Consider the following 21539-nt stretch of genomic DNA (forward strand, 5'->3'; position numbering starts at 1 on the left):
ACAAGAGAATTTGCGTTTGTATCAGTCGAGGGCGGGGGTCTCAATTCTTTTTTGGAGAATTTTTTGGGGGATAACAAATTGTAAACTTTTAAATTTAAATCAACATGAATCATTGAAAACATGTTCCACAAAGTATCCATGTTTTTAAAATGAGTCTTTTGAGTTTGCTATAACTTTTCCTTTTTTGGAGCAATTTTAAAAAATTCTACTCGCCCTTCAATTCTTTTCTATGATCTGTGATTTTTAAATCAATTTTCGCACCATTTCAACATTTTTTTTTTTTTTTGCGAACTTCGTACTTACATACCTTATTGAAACGTTTTCATCTGAGTTTTCATGTGTATTTTATGTATTTTTGGTAGCTTCAAAATTTATTTGTTATTTTTATAAGGTTTAAACATGCATTAAGTTATGTACGTAGGTATTTATGATAAAATCAGCTGTTTGATAATTTGTCATCTACGATTTTTTTCTGTTTTCATTGCGTTTACAGTTTGTTTTTTATGTTCACTATACTTATTATGTATTAAAAGATTATTGACGAAAAAACGTGGAGCGTATTATTGTGATGTTTTGAAAATTGTACGCGTATTAGCACTTGAGTGAAGATTTTAAGGTAATTTCATCCTTATAAAGAACTGAAATATAATCTCAAATCGTTCGTTAGCTGATTGGGAACAAAGTCTTGAGCACTGATTAGATTTTAATTCAAACCTGTCACGAACAGTCTCAAGATACTTCATCAAAAATCCTAAAATACGTGGCCAGCGTTTTGAGACCCAAATCTGTAAAAATGCTCAAAAAATATTTTTATAGAAAATTTTGAATTTTAGCCGAAATTTTAACGCATTTTGATGGGTCACATGACGTATTCTTATAAAAAACATTCAAAATGCTTCAAAATCACAGAACATTTTTTCAAAAATACCAAAAATCCTGAACTAATTCAAGTTTAAAATTTTTTTTTAAAGTGCTGAAATTCTTTTTAAAATTTTTTGCTGGTAAGTATTTCAAGCAGTTTTGACAAGTCTTGTTTCTCTCTTTTCGAAAAATCACGATCAACTTTTGAACTTTAAGCTCTTCAAAAAATGCTCAAAAATCTTTTTTCTCAAAATAATTGAATTGCAATAGAAATTTCAACTCATGTTGATAGGTCCTATAACAGTTTTTTTTTTAAATTTTCATTATTATGGTCCAAGTCAATATTCCGATTTTATGTCAGAAAGCGTTCAAAAATGCTTTTAAAAAATGTTCGTTGAAATATGTAGGTACCTATTGGAATTTTTTGCGAATTTTTGGCCCATAATTTTGATTTGTTGCAAGGCTCTTCTTCAGAAATTCCAAAAATCGTGAGTTCGTAACCCAGCGTGGGTTCAATATTTTTCAAAAATGCTATTCTAGATGATGAGAGTAGGGTACTTTCCGAAGTGTCCGCCTTTAATTTAAACGAGATCGTAATTTCTAGAAAGAGCATGGTCTAAAACCTCTATAATCCAGATTCCAGATTTCTTGGCTGCCCAAATAGGTACTGATTTTTCGCCAATTTTTGAAAATTCAAAATTAATTATTTTCAGCAAAAATGACGAATTTTGTTCTGAAACTAATATCATTTCGGGCCATTGTATAGCCTACAACGCGATTTTTCGATTTTTCCAAATTTTTAAAATTTCCTCGAGTTACATAGAAAAAAAAATTGTGAAGTTAAAAATCGTGTTCGAGCTTATTTTCGCGATCTATTTAACGAGTTTATCTGCATTTTTGGCTCAATTTTTAAGCAAATAATATCTAGAGTGCGATTTTTTATTGATTAAAATACTTTATAGGAGAGTAAGGAAGAAATTCAATAAACCAAAAATTTTGTGAACGAGAGAAAGTTTTTCAAATTTTTACGAATGTTTTTGTCTTGTTTAAAATCAAACCACGAATCCGAATTTCACAATTTCGATTCATTCTATAAAGCCTCCAGGGTGATTCCAACTGAATTTTTTGCCCAGCAAAAATGTACCTACATCAAATTTGATTTCTAGGGAATTGTTTTAGTCGGGGGTGCAAGTGATCTTTATGCCGGCCCCCCGACTATTTGCCAGTTGGACTGCGGGCCATGAGAAAATACGGTTCGATTTGGTTGGATCAAATTCTTGCATGATGTAAAAATGAATTTCTGTGTCAGATTTTGTACTTTCAAGTACATACATACATATTATAATGCCCATGCTCAATGTCTGTTGGCTGTTTTTTTTCATAGAATTAATTCGATCATCACATTTTCAGATTCAAATGGAAGTTGGACAAAGCCAAGACCTAGAAATGACTGAAGCAGCTCCAAAAGTATACGATATTATTCATCCTACTCCAGTATCGCTCAAAGAACTGTCAGCAATGGCCATTAGCCTCGAAATATGGCGTCGTGAAGTGAATGAATATCGCACGAGTGGAAAATTGAAAAAATTCGAAGCATACAGATCACGAATAGAAACTACCCGGATAAAAAGTATACTTCCTGATTTACCTTCCACGATTTATAAGACGATCGAAATCATTTTTGATAAATTTGCGAGTTCGGTATCCTCTTGGCTACATGCACATTACGAACGAGTATTCGATTGTTACAGTCATCGGAACTGTATTTTACAATATTTCGATGATTTTGTATGCGACTATGACGGCTCTATTCATTACACCAGGACAGCTGAACGCATGATGCTTTGTGTAGGATTCAGTACAATGATGAAGTTTAAAATTGCCTGTTTGTATTTCTTCGAAGATGATATCAGACGAATTTGGCCCTCTGTATCGAGACAACTGAGCATGGATGTTATTTATTTTGACAAATGTCCGCAGTTGTATTACTGGGTCTGCCTTCTCACGAATAAGTTGGGTAATGTGCCGACTTCAACCTGCGCCTGGTTCAATGATACTCGTACTGTTGATGAACGAATGTTTGATGCACACATGTCTCGTAATAGACCTTCGTTGGAGTATTTTTGGAATCGTATACCCCTTGAAAGACAAATAGAAAATGCTAAATGCCTTGATGTGTTTAATTTTGTTAGGTTCATTTTACCGAAACTGAATGATCGACAGCTCGACGAACTCTTGAATAGTAGATATAGTCGCGCATTTTATTCTCTGTTCCGCTATCTTCATTGCGATGAAGATATCGTATTGAAAATTTGGCTGTACATTAGGTCAAAGCACATCATGAACGAGAGTACCTTTACACGTCTGGTCGTTAATTTGATAGAGGATGAAGATTACGGTTGTGGTGAGTTCGATCACGAAAACTGGGAATTTTTATGCCGCGAAATATGGAACGATTCTCCACTTGATTTCAAACAATCGACGATTAGTTTCATCTCATCCGATAGCGGTTGGTTAGACGATATGAATATTTATGATGATTATCATTCGAATCAGATACACGTTGAGTTCCTATTGCTCATTTTACAAGATGCATCTGTCAAAGAAAGAAACTCGTTCTGGCACAAAAGCTGGAAAACTTTGATTTTAGCAGTTCGGACTAAAGATTTGCAACGAATGATGCAACTGTGTCTTGAAAATGAAGATGAAATTACTCAGTTCAAACAAAACTTCATGATTAACAGTCCAGTTGTCCTTCAATTCTGCGTTTCATTATTTACAGAAGCGTATTTTGACGAATTGAATGCCTTCGTGAGTTTCTGTTGTTCCGAATTGCAAGCAGCGAGAAACTTTAAAGAACAAATCCTGCGGTCAGTTTTTCTCGATGAGGATGAAGATTGTCGACTAAGTCGTGAGATTGTGTATGGAATGAAGGAATTTGATAACTTCGTTCGCGATGTTTCGATCAATTTTAAGAATGAGCTTGTGTCGTCGCCTTCATTTTTGGAGCGTTTATCGAGTATTATTTGCGATGAAGGGATTCCTTTGGAAAATCTCACCAAATTTATTGACACGTTTGTTTCAACGGAAGAAGCTTTAACGCAGATCAAGAAGATTTTGATTGATTCGTTGAAAGAGTATTTGACTACGGATGCAGTCTACCGTTGTGATGATCTATTTGGTAACCCTGAGTTCAACTCGATTTTATTATGGTGTTTGGGAAATAATGAGGCAGTTGAAAAATTGAAATTAACCTGTACTTCTTAGTTTAAGTATCTAGATGAGCCTAAAACTTGTGTCATAGAATTTAACAATTTAAGTAGGTAGGTATAGGTACCTATAAATTAGGTTTGTTTGTTTGTTAGTTTCTATAGATTTTATATTATTCTTATCTGCAATAAAGTACCTTATGCTATCGAATACTTTCATCGTAGGATGAACACCTATATGCGCATATCTTCAGTAGGTATACATTAGTAAATCCTATCAATTAAAATTTATTGTTCTGTATCATTCTGTAGGTTGTATTTTTATCAAATATAAAAATTGCTCAAATACTAAATTTCCATAAAAAATTTAAGATTGTTATCCAAGACATTATCACACCCAGTTTTTGGAATAAAAAAACAACTCAGAAATTACAAAGTAAATAGGTACCTATCAAATTGCAAACATTTAAATTTGAATCAACATGAATCACTGGAAAAATGTTCAAACAGGTTTCACGTTTTTAAAATGGGTATCGAGGTCGCTAATTTTTTCTTTTTTGGAGCAATTTAAAAATATTCTACTCGCCTTTCAATTGAGTTGTTGCATGGCACTTTCTTCAGAAATTCCAAAAATCGTGAATTCGTGGCCCAACGTGAGTTCAAAATTTTTCAGAAATGCTATTCGGTATGATGAGAGTAGGATACTTCCCGACGTGTCCGCCTTGCACAAGATCGTAATTTTTTGTAAGAGCATGGTCCAAAACCTCTATAACCTAGATTTCAGCTGCCCAAATATTGATTTCTCGATTTTTGGATAATTTTTGGAAAGGGTATAGGAGGATAAGGTACGGTTTTGGGCCCAGAAATGGATTTCGACGAAATTCACACCAAAGGTTACCCATGATGAGAAGATACGCTCAAAAAATTTTCAGACCCCCAGACCTTTTTTTCAGGGGGGGAGGGGCCAAAATGTGTTTTTTAAACTTTATTTTCCAGTGTTTCGCCAAAAGTAGATAACAATTTCGCGTTTTTTTTAAACGATTCTTAAGGGTGAGGGGAAGCCCCTGAAATTTTTTCAAAATTTTTCGGACCATTTTTCACCAAATTGTGGCGTTTTGAAAATTTTGAGCGGCCATTTTGTAAAGAAGTTACGGAGGTACAGTCACCATTTTTTTTCCTAAAATACGTTATTTAGTCAAGATTATACCATAAAAGTTTCAACGAGTTTGAGTTGGTGCAACATTGTCAAAAAAAATAAAAACTGACCACGCGCCATATTTGCCGGGGGTTGGGCATGATAGTCCACGGCGCTATCGTGGGAAGTTACGTAGCGTTCGCGCGCGTTACTGTCGTTCGTGGTTGTCTCATAGTCCAGTCAAATAGGGGGGAAAAATGGGTGAACCACGTACTCGTTATTCCGATCAAATATTTTTTGGTGAATATTGTCAAGAGTAGTGTGGTGAACAACATATTAAAATCCCCCCGACCCCTCCCACAGTGGATCACACCCCTTCAAAATCAGATTTTCGTTAAAAACTTCTAAAATATCAACTTTCGAGTAGAATGAGCTTTGTGATCATTTTATGTCCTCTCAAATACCTATCGAATGATCTATCAACCAACTCCCTAGCCCCAAGGGGGTGGCCCTACGATCCCTCGAAGTGACGTAATTTTTAGAAATGGGCTCCGTGAGCTTTTGGATTGATATTTGCATGTTAGGTAGGTAGGTACTAGGTAGGTAAAGGTACTTAACGAGGAACTTCCGCATTGAAAGTTTCAGATCTCCAGACCCCCTCATCCCATTTTTGAAAAACACCCTTTTTCTGGAATGGAATAAAAATTATTTTCTCAGCCCCATGTGAACCAATTTTTCTCATTTTTAAGTACGTTGTAAACATTTGTAAGGGGTGTACCCATAAGAAATTTCAACCCCCTCCCTTCATATTTACCCCCTCATAATGACGTTATGATACTGGTGTCGTTCGAACCTCCCAAGCGTAAATGTTGCGTCAGATTTTTTTTTACACTTACCCGGCCCCTGTAGAAGCTCCGGAGGGGCTGGGTGCGAGTAAAACGAAATCTGACGTTTGTATTTCCATTCGGGTAGTTCGGTTCACTTGAAAACTACACCAATATTATAAAAGTACTTCCGTTTAAAAAACAGTAGAAATTGAGGAGGGGACTGAGGCCCTGGAGAGGCCAGGTAGGTGCAAAACAAAATCTGACATAAAATTTGTGCTCCGTAGGTTTGAAACATATGAAAACACCAATATCATCAAAATAACTATATTTCAAAAATATTAAAAATTGAGGAGGAGGCTGAAGGAGTGAAGACACTTGGGGGGGGGGGCTTGATGAGTGCAGCAGAAAATCTGACTTCATATTCGTGCTTAGTGGTATCGAATCATGCGGAAACGACACCTCACTCATTAATAGTTAATTCTTCCAAAATACTCATTTTACCCCCTCTATGACTCGTTTTTTCAAATTTTCACCATGACGTACCCGCCAAAACAAAAATTTCGAAAAAATATATGATATTGAGGGGTTGTAAATACATCCAAAAAACATGTTTAGAAAATTGTTCCTCGCAATTTTCATTGTTAAAAAACAGAGGGGTATATATGAAGGGAGGGGGTTGACATTTCTGACAATATTCACCAAAAAAATATTTGATCGGAATAACGAGTATGTGGTTCACCCATTTTTCCCCCCTATTTGACTGGACTATGAGACAACCACGAACGACAGTAACGCGCGCGAACGCTACGTAACTTCCCACGATAGCGCCGTGGACTATCATGCCCAACCCCCGGCAAATATGGCGCGTGGTCAGTTTTTATTTTTTTTGACAATGTTGCACCAACTCAAACTCGTTGAAACTTTTATGGTATAATCTTGACTAAATAACGTATTTTAGGAAAAAAAATGGCGACTGTACCTCCGTAACTTCTTTACAAAATGGCCGCTCAAAATTTTCAAAACGCCACAATTTGGTGAAAAATTGTCCGAAAAATTTTGAAAAAATTTCAGGGGCTTCCCCTCACCCTTAAGAATCGTTTAAAAAAAACGCGAAATTTTTATCTACTTTTGGCGAAACACTGGAAAATAAAGTTTAAAAAACACATTTTGGCCCCTCCCCCCCTGAAAAAAAGGTCTGGGGGTCTGAAAATTTTTTGAGCGTATCTTCTCATCATGGGTAACCTTTGGTGTGAATTTCGTCGAAATCCATTTCTGGGCCCAAAACCGTACCTTATCCTCCTATACCCTTTAAAATTAATTATTTTCAGCGAAAATTACGGAAATTTGTTCTAAAACTAATATCAACTAGGTACCTAGAACCGAATTTCATCATTTCCAGACATTCTGTATCCTCCAACGCAATTTTTCAATTTTTTCAAAATTTTTAAATTTCCTCGAAGGGTATGGAAAAAAATTTGCGATGATGAAAATCATGTTCGACTTTATTGTCGCGACGTACCATAAACGAGTTTACCTGCATTTTTGGTTCAATTTTTAAGCAAACATCTCGAGTGAGATTTTTTATTAATTGGCAACGGCCATACAATTTTGCATGGCAGCCGCACTCGAGCAATGTTGCCAAACTTTCGACTCCATGTCAAATCGTAAACATGGAAGTTCCAAGGCGGCAAATTCAACACACGAGATCGAGGTAGATGCATTAATTTACGCATCTGAGTAATCGCGAATAGTCAATTCATATTAAAATAAGTACGTGAATTTTACGTAAACTTTCGATTTTCTTTTATTATTTCAATTACTTTGAATTTTGATAATTGTAACTGACAACGGAGATAATCAAAATCGTCGTCGGCTGGTGGAGGCGGAGTCAAAGTCAGGATCCTCCACTACAAGAAATTCATCTAACTGTGAGTCAATCACCTTCCAAATTCGCCTAATTTATTATTAGAAATTAGATAGGTATAAATTCTGCATTACCTACATCGGCCTTAACTCAGTTTAAATAAGTGGGGTTATATAGGCGACGAAAACACGTCGAATTAGTTGACTCAGTATAATAATTCATCTTACCTATGTATAATTAGATCGTGATCATTCGCTTTCTCGGTTCCATAGATTTGAACCGCAACCTCGACTCTTAGTCGAATTAGTTTTTCTCAAACAACTTTTATCTTTAAAAATTTCAGTTTGAAGACTTCAAATTTTAGAAAACGAAATCGATTATGTCGAAATTAAAGGTCGTCGATCTAGATAACGATGCATCGTACCAGACTACGAATTGATCAAGTTGAGCTTTTATTTCATTGCCTATATTTAGAAAATAGGTACATATCGTGAATTCCTCTTTCGAATTTCGATTCATTCAAATTTCCAATACAGGACTTTGCACGAAATTTTTTAAATCGTATGAAGGTAGATCGAAAGAACAGACAGAAATTCATCTCCTGTCAAAATTTCAAGCGCTCAAGTGGCTTTTTCGAATTTTGGTGAATTTTTAAAAATATACAGTAAACTTCGCTTATTATTATAACGGTTAATGTTATAAATCGCTTTATGTTATTAAAATCATCCGGTCCCGATCTTTTATATCTCATTACATTGAAATTTAATCGGTTATTGTAATTAGAGCATCGGATAATGTTATAATTTTTAAGTGATTTTTAAGCGTTTTTCGCATTTTTATGTCATTTTAAAATGTTTTTAACACTTTTTCACCCAGTTTTTGTTTAATTTTTTTGAAAATTCAGACTTTTTTCTGATTGACATAATTTTTTGATACTTTCAACCAATTTTCAACTCTTTTTCTCGCAATTTTAGCGAAATTTTAGTTCAATTACTACATATTTAGTAAAAAATTGACCATATAAAATTTTTTGGAAAAAAATCACTTTTTTGTTCAATCGGTTTGTGTTATAAGTCGCTTAATGTTATTAAAATGGGCTGGGACAAACGTTATAACATTAAGCGATTTTTACTGTAATTAATGCCAAAAATAAGGGGAAAAAATCAAAATTTTACCAAATTGAGCTAGAAAGCTAAAATTTGGGATATACCCTATTTTTAACCTGTCAAATCGATTGGAAACGATTTAAAATCGTTTTGAGTAGTTCTGGAGCCTCCAGCAGATTTTTGGAACTTGAAATTCCCACAAAATTTCATCAAATGGAGTTGGAAAGTCGAAATTTATTCTGCAAACTAATTTCAATACGCTACGAAGTCGACTGCAGGTGAATTTCTAATCTTTTGGAGCCTCCAGCGACATTTTGAAAATTCCTGGAGCCTCCAGCAGATTTTTTAAAACTTAAATTTTCACAAAATTTCATCAAATGGAGTTATAAAGCCGAAATTTACTCCGCAAACTGGTTTCAATATAAAAAAACGCCATAAAACCTGTTTAAATAATCTTAAGCATACGTCGTGGTCGAGAATTTCGTAGAAATTCAAGTTTTAAAAATCTACTGGAGACTCCAGGAATTTTCAAAATGTCGCTGGAGGCTCCAAAATGACCGAAAACCACATGCAGTCGATTTCATATCATATTGAAACCAGTTTGCGTTGTAAATTTCGGCTTTCCAACTCCATTTGGTTAAATTTTGTGAAAATTTAATGTTTTAAAAATATGCTGGAGGCTCCATGAAATTTCAAAACCTCGCTGGAAGCTCCAAAGCGATTTGAAATCCACCTGCAGTCGACTTCGCAGCGTATTGAAAATTGGTTTGCAGAATAATAAATTTAGGCTTTGCAACTCCTTCTGATGAAATTTTGTGGGAAATTTCAAGTTCCAAAAATCTGCTGGAGGCTCCAGAACTGCTCAAAACAGTTTGAAACAGTTTCCAATCGATTTGGCAGGTCAATAATAGAGTATATTCAATCATGACCTGTCACAATTTCAATCGCAAAAGTGCCTTTTTCGATTTTTGGTGAATTTTTGAAAATCGAATTTAGGTCAAAAATGAGGGGAAAAATGAAAATTTTACCAAATGGACCTAGAATGCTGAAATTTGGTATATACCCTATTTTTGACCGGCCAAATTGATTGGAAACGGTGGCAAACTGTTTTGTGTAGTTCTAGAACCTCCAGCAGATTTTTGAAACTTGAAATTCCCACAAAATTTCATCAACTGGAGTTGGGAAGCCGAAATTCATTCTGCAAACTATAATTTCAATACGCTACAAAGTCGACTGCGGGGGAATTTCAAGTCGTTTTGGAGCCTCCAACGACATTTTGAAAATTCCTGGAGCCTCCAGCAGATTTTTGAAAACTTAAATATTCACAAAATTTCATCAAATGGAGTTATAAAGCCGAAATTTACTCCGCAAACTGGTTTCGATCTATGATATGAAATCGACTGCAGGTGGTTTCAAGTTGTTTTGAAGCTTCCAGCTTCATTTCAAAAATTTTAATTTTCCAAAAAAACGCCGTAAAACATGTTTAAATGATCTTGAGCATACGTGGTCGAGAATTTCGTAGAAATTCAAGTTTTAAAAATCTGCTGGAGACTCCAGGAATTTTCAAAATGTTGCTGGAGGCTCCAAAATGACCGGAAACCACCTGTAGTCGATTTCATATCTTATTAAAACCAGTTTGCAGAGTAAATTTCGGCTATCCAACTCCATTTGATTAAATTTTGTGAAAATGTAATGTTTTACAAATATGCTGGAGGCTCCATGAATTTTCAAAAACTCGCTGGAAGCTACGAAACGATTTGAAATCCATCTGCAGTCGACTTCGCAGAGTATTGAAAATTAGTTTGCAGAATAAATTTAGGCTTTGCAACTCCTTCTGATGAAATTTTATGGAAAATTTCATGTTCCAAAAATCTGCTGGAGACTCCAAAACTGCTCAAAACGGTTTGATACAGTTTCCAATCGATTTGGCAGGTCAATAATAGGGTATATTCAATCATGACCTGTCAAAATTTCAATCGCCAAAGTGCCTTTTTCGATTTTTGGTAAATTTTCGAAAAGAATGGTGGAAAAAAAAATCAAAATTCTACCAAATTGAGCTAGAAAGCTGATATTTGGGATATTACCCTATTTGTGACCTGCAAAATCGATTGGAAATGGTTTCAAACCATTTTGAGTAGTTCTGGAGCCTCCAGCACATTTTTGCAACTTGAAAATTCCCACAAAATTTCATCGAATGGAGTTAGAAAGCCGAAATTTATTCTGCAAACTGATTTCAATACGCTGCGAAGTCGACTGCAGGTGGATTTCAAGTCGTTTTGGAGCCTCCAGCGATATTTTGAAAATTCCTGGAGCCTCCAGCAGATTTTTGAAATTATTAAATTTTAATCAAATGGAGTTAGAAAGCCGAAATTTACTCCGCAAATTGGTTTCAATATGATATGAAATCGACTGCAGGTGGTTTCAAGTGGTTTTGAAGCTTCGAGCTACTTTTTGAAAATTTCAATTTTCCAAAAAACACCATAAAACCTGTTCAAATAATCTTAAGCATACGTGCTCGTGATTAGTGCTTGTTAATGACCTTCAGAATTTTGACAGAAAAATTATCTTCAATTTGTATGATTTTCGTGTATTTTTAAAAAATTGGAAAAAGATTATTCTCAAAAAGTAAAGAATTTTTAGAGAAATCAAAAGTATACCTAATAGGTACTTACCTGGAACATTGGTGAATTTTTCTGAAAACATTGTATTCTCCCCACGAATGAAACAGCTCTTCTACGTGTGTTGGCCAGTACTCGATTCACAATTTAAATCACACTTCATTTCGTCATAATATAAGTAAAAATAATGATTCGCATCAAACATTTGAGCATTTGCATGTTCGTAGTTGCAAAAAATTTCTCACTTAGCTATTTGATCCTTGAAGTAAAATATGTCGATAAGAATCAAAGAGTTGGCCCTTCTTCAAATTATACCAGATTGAAATTCTCGTCATTTTTTTCCAATATGTCCAACTTCGAAAACGAAGTACGTACTTACTGGTAAACCAAAGATCAATAAAATGAAAATTTCATTTGAACACTTTTACGTAGGTATAGCTATTATTAAAGGAAATATTAACACAGCTATGCAGTTTACGATATTTTATTAGTTCAAACTACAATAATTTGCATAATTAATCCTAATTAAAAATAAAAATGCACTCGGGATTAAACCAGAAAATAATTAAGAAAAGCTTAAAAACCGAAAGACAAGTATGGTACTTATAATTTTAAAAAAGTAAAACCAGAAAAAAAATTAAAATTAAGTGACTAAAAATATACTCGTACGTATACATAGAATTTGAAAAAAAAATTAAGAACTAAACCGAAAGAAAAACACTCCTAACTTCATCATCATCATACCAGGAAGAAAGATCACCGCATTGTTCCGTTTCTGATAAAGGTTGAATTGAAGGCTGTGGGTTTGCGTATGTTGATGGCACCGCGGAAAAGTCAGCTGAACCTCCGCAAGTAGAATAAGTTGGCCAATTTTTTTGTCCAGTGGAGGGTTCGTGAGCCGAAAACTGCCCAGCCGAAGAACTGGAATAATATCCTGAATTGGGAAGTTGAGATGAATTCACAGCCGAAGAACTGGAATAATGTCCAGAATTAGGAAGTTGAGTTGAAATCACAGCCGAAGAACTGGAATAATATCCTGAATTAGGAGATTGAGATGAAATCACAGACGAAGAACTGGAATAATATCCTGAATCAGGAGATTGAGATGAAATCACAGCCGAAGAACTGGAATAATATCCTGAATCAGGAGATTGAGATGAAATCACAGCCGAAGAACTGGAATAATATCCAGAATTAGGAAGTTGAGATGAAATCACAGACGAAGAACTGGAATAATGTCCAGAATTAGGAAGTTGAGATGAATTCACAGCCGAAGAACTGGAATAATATCCTGAATTAGGAAGTTGAGATGAATTCACAGCCGAAGAACTGGAATAATATCCCGAATTAGGAAGTTGAGATGAAATCACAGCCGAAGAACTGGAATAATATCCTGAATTAGGAAGTTGAGACGAATTCACAGCCGAAGAACTGGAATAACATCCTGAGCTAGGAAGTTGAGATGAATTCACAGCCGAAGAACTCGAATAATATCCTGAATTAGGAAGTTGAGACGAATTCACAGCCGAAGAACTGGAATAATGTCCTGAATTACGAAATTGAGACGAAATCACAGCCGAAGAACTGGAATAATATCCCGAATTAGGAAGTTGAGTTGAAATCACATTCGGAGGGCCCGTGGTAGTAAATGGCTGCGGTGTTTTAATACAATTCGGACCTTTGGTATACTGCGGAAAAGTGCCAGAAGAAATCGATGTACCTTTGGTAGAGTTATAGATGAAAGATCCAGTACACAATAGTGTGCTAGCCATGATCCGTGAAGCTGAACATGTCGTATTGGCCCGGTCATCTTTTTCAATTTTTTTACTGCTGGTTGCTTTCTGTTTTCTTATGGGCTGGTATTTATAACCGGGATATTTCAATCTATGAATTTCGGTCAATTTCTTGGCTTTCGCCTCGTACGGAGCCTTTTCTTCTTTAGACATAGTCTTCCATATTGCTCCAAATTGTTTCGATAATTGGGAATTAACCGCGTCCGGATTCTGTTTTCGAATTATTTTTCGTTGCTCCGTAGCCCAAACCATGAACGAATTCATTGGTCGTTTTATTCGCGTATTTTTATTAGAGGGTAAAACCGCGTTTACCGAAGTGGACAACGTATCAAACATACCACTAACCATTTTCACCGGGTAGTAATTCACACTATACGTAAGTAAAATAAAAAAATAAAAAATTGAAACCGGTTCAAATTATAAACAAGTTCACCGAATTTGAAATAAAAATCACCGGGATACGAAATTGATGAAAATGAAACGAAATTACATCAATAGGCTAAGAAAGCATTACACGAGGACACAAAAAATTCATACAAAAATATAAGCACATTGTCAACATCCAGAGTATCGCACTATAGAACGTTTCGCTAAGGCAATTTACGTAAAAATGACAACTCTCAATATGCAAAACATCTAACTGGTCCACGAAGTGATGGCCAATCGAGTGGGGGGTGTGGTAAATATGATGAGAAAAACCGGTTCGACGCGCAGGTAATGCAGCTCCTGTGCACCCTTTTGAGTCGAGGAATGTAAGTTAACTTCATCTCAACGAGTACCATAGCGAAACAATAGCAACAACATCTACGCAAAATGCGGAATTTACGTCGCCTGCAAACGTGGATTAAAGGCTGGGGGTGAAGAAGGGGATGCGCGCTCATTCCCAGTTTCCGCGAAGGACCGACTTACTGGCTACCTGCTCTGGAGCCTGTACGTGGCAAGGCTCTTGAGCAACATTCTATGTTGTACTTGTAGTGTAGTTTATAAAGATTTGGAATTTACAGTAGCCTGTAAACGTGTATTGGAGGCTGGGGGTGAAGAAGGGGATGCGCGCTCATTCCACGTTTCCGGGAAGGATCGACTTACTGGCTACCTACTCTGGAGCCTGCACGTTGCAATGTTCTTGAGTCTTGAGCAACGTTTTATGTTGTTTAAAGATGATTCTAGAATAATTTTTCGAAACCATATGCGGACGCCAGCGAATATTTCCAAAATACTGGATTCATAATATTAGTCGGAGGGCCCACATAAGGATCACTTGCACCCCTTGCCGATCCTCCGGGATAACTTTTTTTTAAAAGGGAGAGTCCTAAGGAACATTTCTAGCCCTTGTCCAAAAAAAAAAAACATGGCCCTACTCTCAAAATGGTGGCCATTTTGATTGGCAGGTCAGCCGAAATCGTAGATTTTGAGTTCCAATATAGGACTGGCACGAAATTTTTTAAACCTTACAAAAGTAGATCGAAAGAGCAGGCAAAAATTCATCATCTGACGAAAATTTCAAGTGCTTGAGTGCTTTTTTCGATTTTTGGTGAATTTTTGAAAATCGAGTTCGGCCAAAAATGAGGGAAAAAATCAAAATTGTACCAAATTTACCCAGAAAGCTGAAATTTACGATATATACTATTTTCGACCTGCCAAATCGATTGGAAACTGTTTCAAATCGTTTTGAGTAGTTCTGGAGCCTCCAGCAGATTTTTGGAACTTGAAATTCCTACAAAATTTCATTAAATGGAGTTGGAAAGCCGAAATTTATTCTGCAAACTAATTTCAATATGCTACCAAGTCGATTGCAGGTGGATTTCAAGTCTTTTTAGAGCCTCCAGCGACATTTTGAAAATTCCTGGAGCCTCCAGTAGATTTTAAAAATTTGAATTTTCACTAAATTTTATCAAATACCGCTGGATGGCCGAACATTCATTTTGCAACTAATTTCAATACGCTATGAAGTCGACTGCAGGTGGATTCAAAAGTCGTTTTGAAGCCTCCAGCGACTTTTTAGAAAGTACATACTGAAGCCTCCGGTAGATTCTCGAAACTGGGTCATTCCAAGTCAATTCAACCAATGTGGTAAAAGCGTTCGACGATAATTTTGACATTTTTTCTGTGGAAAGACCTTCCGAAGGGATGGACAATGGCGCAAATCGCAGCCCTTCAGCTCAGCCCTTTTTTTTACTGGCCGATAGGGGGTGTCAAAGTTTTCTGTGAACTTTACTCGATAACGGCGATACCTACCAAAATGGAACTTTTTCCAGTAGTGAGGGGTTTTGAAAAGCTTTTTGATGGTGTCATAAAAATCAGTGTTAAAACGTAGTTTTCATATCGTTCCGATTCTCAAAAATTCTGAAAAAAAATACATTATGGTCAACTTTTCGTGCTGAACAACATACTGAAATATTGTGATCGATGGCATTATGTCGTAAAGTCGATTTAAAAAAATTGGAAGTTTGCGAATAAATTTGATTTTTTTATTTAAAACACGAAAAAAAGTTTTTACTTGAGAAGTTGGCCCATTTGACCCCATGAACCCATCACAAAAAATCAAAATTCGAAAAAATTCAAAAAATAAACGAATTAAAATTTTTTTGCTACAACGAGTACAATTTTTATCAACTTTTTCATGAAGTACGTCAGAAAGAGGTCAAAATAAGACAACTGAATAAATTTAAACTTTTTTTAATGTTTTGAATTAAAAATTGAATTTTTTCAAATTTTGATTTTTTGTGATGAGATAATTTTATTGAGTGAAAGGGGGTTTTCAACTTTTCAACGGATACGTAAAAATAGGCGTCAATTGCGTCAACTTCACCAATCAAAACTTGTTTTTAGTTTTAATTCAAAAATTCGCATTTTTTCTCAAACTTTCAATTTTTTTAAATCAACTTTTCAAAATAATGCCATCTCAATTTTTTAATATGTTGTTCACTTGTTCAGCATAAAAAGTTGTCCATAATATATTTTTTTCAGAATTTTTGAGAGTCGGAACGATATGAAAACTACGTTTTGAAACTTTCTGAGCTAATTTGTTGTACAAAAAAAAGTGGCAACACTGATTTTTATGATATCACCAAAAAGCCTTTCAAAACCTCCAACTATGGGAAAAAGTTCCATTTTGGTAGGTATCGCGGTTATCGATTAATCCACTGGTGAAATGGATGATATTTTCAAGTTCACTGAAAACTTTGACACACCCTAGCAGCCTTCAAAAAAGGGCTAGAGGGCTGCGATTTGCGCCATTGGTCATCCCTTCAAAAGGTCATTCCACAGGAAAAATTTGTAAAAAATCGCCGACCCCCCCCCCCCCCGTTTAACTTTTCTTGGTGGAATTGACGTGGACTGATCCAACTTTAAATTTCTAAAAAAATTTATGGACGTTGGAAAGCCAAAATTTACTCTGCATAGTACGTGCTAAAGTTAATTCGGACAGATTTTGTAGCATTTTTTAAAAAAAAAAACTGAAGTTTCCAAAAAGGTGCAGGAAGCTTCAAAATGGATTGAAATTGCCTGAAATCCATTTCGGAATGCCTAATGCCAAAAATGGGATGTCAACTGATTCATCTTTCTACTTCTGGAAGCGTGAATTTTTTTAAATTTTCAAATAGGTAAGCATGAAATGGATGCTCAAAAATTAGTTTCAAACTGGAGTACATCGATTTAAAAAAATGTAACGGATACTTTTCCGGTCATGAAGGTCATTAACACGCACTAATCTCCAGCACGCATGCTTAAGATTATTTGAAAAGGTTTTATGGCATTTTTTTGAAAATTTCAATTTTTAAAAAATAGCTGGAAGCTACAAAACCCCTTGAAACCACCAGCAGTCGATTTCATATCGTATTGAAACCAGTTTGCGGAGTAAATTTCGGCTTTCTAGCTCCATTTGATTAAAATTTAATAATTTCAAAAATCTGCTATAGGCTCCAAGAATTTTCAAAATATCGCTGGAGGCTCCAAAACGACTTGAAATCCAGTGCAGTCGATTTCGCAGCGTATTAAAAACGGTTTGCAGAATAAATTTCGGCATTCCAACTCTTTCTGATGAAATGTGAGAATTTTGAGTTTCAAAAATCTGCTGGAGGCTCCAGAACTACTCAAAACGATTTGAAACAGTTTCCAATCGATTTGGCAGGTCGAAAATAGGGTATATCCCAAAATTTCAGCTTTACAGCTCAATTTGGTAGAATTTTGATTTTTTCCCATCATTTTTGGCCTAAATTCGATTTTTAGGCTGTTAACTGTTTGCGCTTTTCGTAAATCGTTTGCGCTTTTAATCGTTTGCGCTTTTATACATCGTTTGCGCTTTTGAAAATCAGGGGTTCCCAAACTTGTTAGTAACATCTAGGCACCTACTGGAAGGTGTTAGTACACAATACACATACAGAAGCATTTCTTCACTTCAACAGAGTCCCATAAATAGGTACCTACTCACATTTCTCTTCCCTTATAAATAACTAGAATGGGTAAATGATTGATGTAAGTTGTACTCAGCGCATATGTAATGGGTATGAGAGTATACAGGTACATTGTATGTATGTACATATATATGCGCCTTACATTGGTAGGATACATTCCTAACTACCAACATGCCGTTGACTTTATTAAATAAAGTGTTATCGATAAAAGTTGGTTATTGATACTTTTAAATTCAAAAAACAACGTTTTTTTTCAAAATGACCCTAATTTGGAGGGCCAGCGTTCCACCGCAGGGGCACGTGGGGGGCTGAAAATTTTTTTGGGGTCATTTCAACTCAAAATCTCCAACATACTTCAATTTCAGCGAAATCGAAGACTATAAATTTTTTCCGCTCCACTCTAGTGCATAGGTACTTATTTTCATGTTCCTTTTTAACTAAGTTTCTATTTGTTGTACGTTTATTGAAGATTCGTGTTTTTATGTCGAATTTTAATTCGCTTTTCTTATCTTCTTGCGTTTTTAATTGGTTATTTTTACTCGTTGGGTTGTTGCACTTTTTTAATTGATAATAAGTAAAATACAGAACTGTTTTTATGAACTTAACTATACATATTATCATTTTTTCCTTCAAAAAGTACCAACTACGAAAAAATGCTGAAACTTTCAGAAAATAATTCTCAAAAAATTAATATTTAAATGCTGTTTTGGGAACCACTGCTACTCTGACGAAATTTTAGTAAAAAGCGCAAACGATTGAAAAAAATACATCGTTTGCGCTTCCGTTGATAACAATTAGAAGCGCAAACGATGATTTGCCGATTTTTAAAAATTCACCAAAAATCGAAAAAGGCACTTTGGTGCTTGAAATTTTCAAAAAGTAGCTGGAAACTTGAAAACCACTTGAAACCACCTGCAGTCGATTTCATATCATATTGAACACAGTTTGCGGAGTAAATTTCGACTTTTCAACTCCATTTGATAAAAATTTGAAGTATCGAAAGTCTGCTGGAGACTCCAGGAATTTTCAAAATGTCACTGGAGGCTCCAATACGATTTGATATCCACCTGCAGTCGATTTCGCAGCGTATTGAAAACGGTTTTCAGAATAAATTTCGGCATTCCAACTCCTTCTGATGAAATTTTATGAAAATTTAAAGTTCCAAAAATCTGTTGGAGGCTCCAGGAATTTTTAAAAAGTCGCTGGAGGCTCCAAAATGACTCGAAACGATTTGAAACAGTTTTCAATCGATTTGGCAGGTCAAAAATAGGGTATATCCCAAATTTCAGCTTTCTAGCTTAATTTGGTAGAATTTTGATTTTTTCCCATCATTTTTGGCCTAATTGTAAGTTCAATTTTCAAAAATTTACCAAAAATCGAAAAAAGCACTTTGGGCGGCTTGAAATTTTCAAAAAGTAGCTGGAAACTTGAAAACTACTTGAAACCGCCTGCAGTCGATTTAATATCTATCATATTGAAACCAGTTTGCGGAGTGAATTTCGGCTTTCTAACTCCATTTCATGAAATTTTGTGAAATTTTAAAGCTTCAAAAATCTACTGGAGGCTCCAGGAATTTTCAAAATATCGCTGGAAGCTCCTAAACGACTTGAAATCCACCTGCAGTTGACTTCGCAGCGTATTGAAATCAGTTTGCAGAATAAATTTCAGCTTTCGAACTCCATTTGATAACATTTTGTGGGAATTTTCAAGTTGCAAAAATCTGCTGGAGGCCCCAGAAATACTCAAAACGGGTTGAAACCATTTCCAATCGATTTGGCAGGTCAAAAATAGTTTATATCCCAAATTTCAGTTTTCTAGCTCAATTTGGTAGAATTTTGATTTTTTTTCCATCATTTTTGGCCTAAATTCGATTTTCGAAAATTCACCAAAAATCGAAAAAGGCACTTTGGCGATTGAAATTTTGACAGGTCATGATTGAATATACCCTATTATTGACCTGCGAAATGGATTGGAAACTGTTTCAAACCGTTTTGAGCAGTTCTGGAGCCTCCAGCAGATTTTTGGAACTTGAAATTTCCCATAAAATTTCATCAGAAGGAGTTGCAAAGCCGAAATTTATTCTGCAAACTAATTTTCAATGCGCTGCGAAATCGACTGCAGATGGATTTCAAATCGTTTTGGAGCTTCCAGCGAGTTTTTGAAAATTCATGGAGTCTCCAGACTTGAAATCCATCTGCAGCCAACTTCATAGGTATATCGTATTGAAATCAGTTTGACAACTTCATAGGTATATCGTATTGAAATCAGTTTGAGGAGGAAATTTCGGCTTTTTAACTTCATTTAGTCAAAATTCAAAATTTCAAAAATCTGCCGGAGGCTCCAGGAATTTTTAAAATGTTGCTGGAGGCTCCAAAACGACTTGAAATTCACCCGCAGTCGACTTCGTAGCGTATTGAAATTAGTTTGCAGAATGAATTTCGGCTTTCCAACTCCATTTGATGAAATTTTTGTGGGGATTTAAAGTTTCAAAAATTTGCTGAAGGCTCCAGGAATTTTCAAAATGTCGCTCCAAAACGACTTGAAATCCACCTGCAGTCGACTTCGTAGCGTATTGAAATTGTTTTGCAGAATAAATTTCGGCTTCCCAACTTTATTTCATGAAATTTTATGGGAATTTTCTAGTTCCAAAAATTTTCTGGAGGCTCCAGAACCATGCGAAACGGTTTGAAACCTTTTCCAATCGATTTGACAGGTCAAAAATAGGGTATATCTCAAATTTCAGCTTTCTAGCTCATTTTGGTGAAATTTTGATTTTTTCCCTCATTTTTATCCCAAAGTTGATTTTCAAAAATTCACCAAAAATGGAAAAAAGCACTTTGGCGCTTGAAATTTTGACAATTGATGAGTTTTTCCCTGCTCTTTTGATCTACCTTTGTACGGTTTAAAAAATGTCGAGCAAGTCCTATGTTGGAACCCCAAATATGCGATTACGGTTCACCTGTCAATCAAAATGGTCGCCATTTCGTAAGTAGGGCCACTTTTTTTGAATACAACGGTTAGAAATGTTCCTTAGATCTACCCATTTTAGAAAAAAGTTGCACCTGAGTGTAGGTGAGGGGTGGGGGTGCAATAGATCTTATGGGGCCCTCCCGACTACGAATTGTGTCTTATTCGGGACCCATTCAACGAGATTCATGTTGCCCAAGCTGGCCAAATTAATTTATTCTTTTTTCAGAGACGTTTTAAAATTCTGGAGAAATTTAAATTACTGCGGCCTCCTCCAGCATGACCGAAAAAGTTTAATTCATATTCAATTCGAAGAAGTTGATATTAGTTTTGAAACTGCACCTCATCTGCCAAACTAAGTCGATCTAAATACATTATATGTACCGTTATTATATGATTTGAGCGTTATCACGTTATCACAATACTACGTAGTTGTAACTTGTAATTGGTATTTGTTACTCATTCGTGTTGTACATTGAAGTGTTAGTAATAGTAAAGTCATTCATTTATAACCCTCTGATTGTGTGAGTTTCTTGTTTTTACGGTATAAAAATGTAATAGGTGGTCACGGTGCAGTTTCAATACTAATGTCCAGTATTTTTACCGAATAAGGAAGTTGGTAAGGTATCTTACTCGTATTTTATTTTAAAAAAAACATAACAAAAATGGGCAATTTTGAATTTTTAAAATTTTTTTATAAAATCAAAAAGTCAAATTCAGGCTATTAAAATTTTGGCAATGGAGGTT

At 35.4% G+C, this 21539-nt stretch overlaps 2 protein-coding genes across 4 annotated transcripts in view; one reads left to right on the forward strand and one right to left on the reverse strand.

Annotated features, from left to right (window-relative positions):
• LOC135847739 (uncharacterized) overlaps positions 1 to 21539 on the forward strand; it is a 138872-nt gene that overhangs the window by 114746 nt on the left and 2587 nt on the right. The window contains exon 1 of one of the 3 annotated variants that reach the window (XM_065367429.1): positions 21207 to 21416. The exons of 1 other annotated variant lie outside the window; for it this stretch is intronic. The gene's annotated coding sequence lies outside the window, so the exon portion shown is untranslated. Of the gene's footprint in view, positions 1 to 21206; positions 21417 to 21539 lie in introns of those variants that run through there. One more of the 3 variants, XM_065367428.1, reaches the window with a different exon arrangement.
• Positions 12138 to 14106, reverse strand: LOC135847535 (transcription factor Sox-3-like). Its single transcript, XM_065367097.1, has one exon. The coding sequence runs from the start codon at positions 13759 to 13761 to the stop codon at positions 12322 to 12324; it is 1440 nt and encodes a 479-aa protein (XP_065223169.1). The 5' UTR covers positions 13762 to 14106; the 3' UTR covers positions 12138 to 12321.

This window comes from Planococcus citri, chromosome 5, assembly GCF_950023065.1.
Source record: "Planococcus citri chromosome 5, ihPlaCitr1.1, whole genome shotgun sequence".
Taxonomy (NCBI): Eukaryota; Metazoa; Arthropoda; class Insecta; order Hemiptera; family Pseudococcidae; genus Planococcus; species Planococcus citri.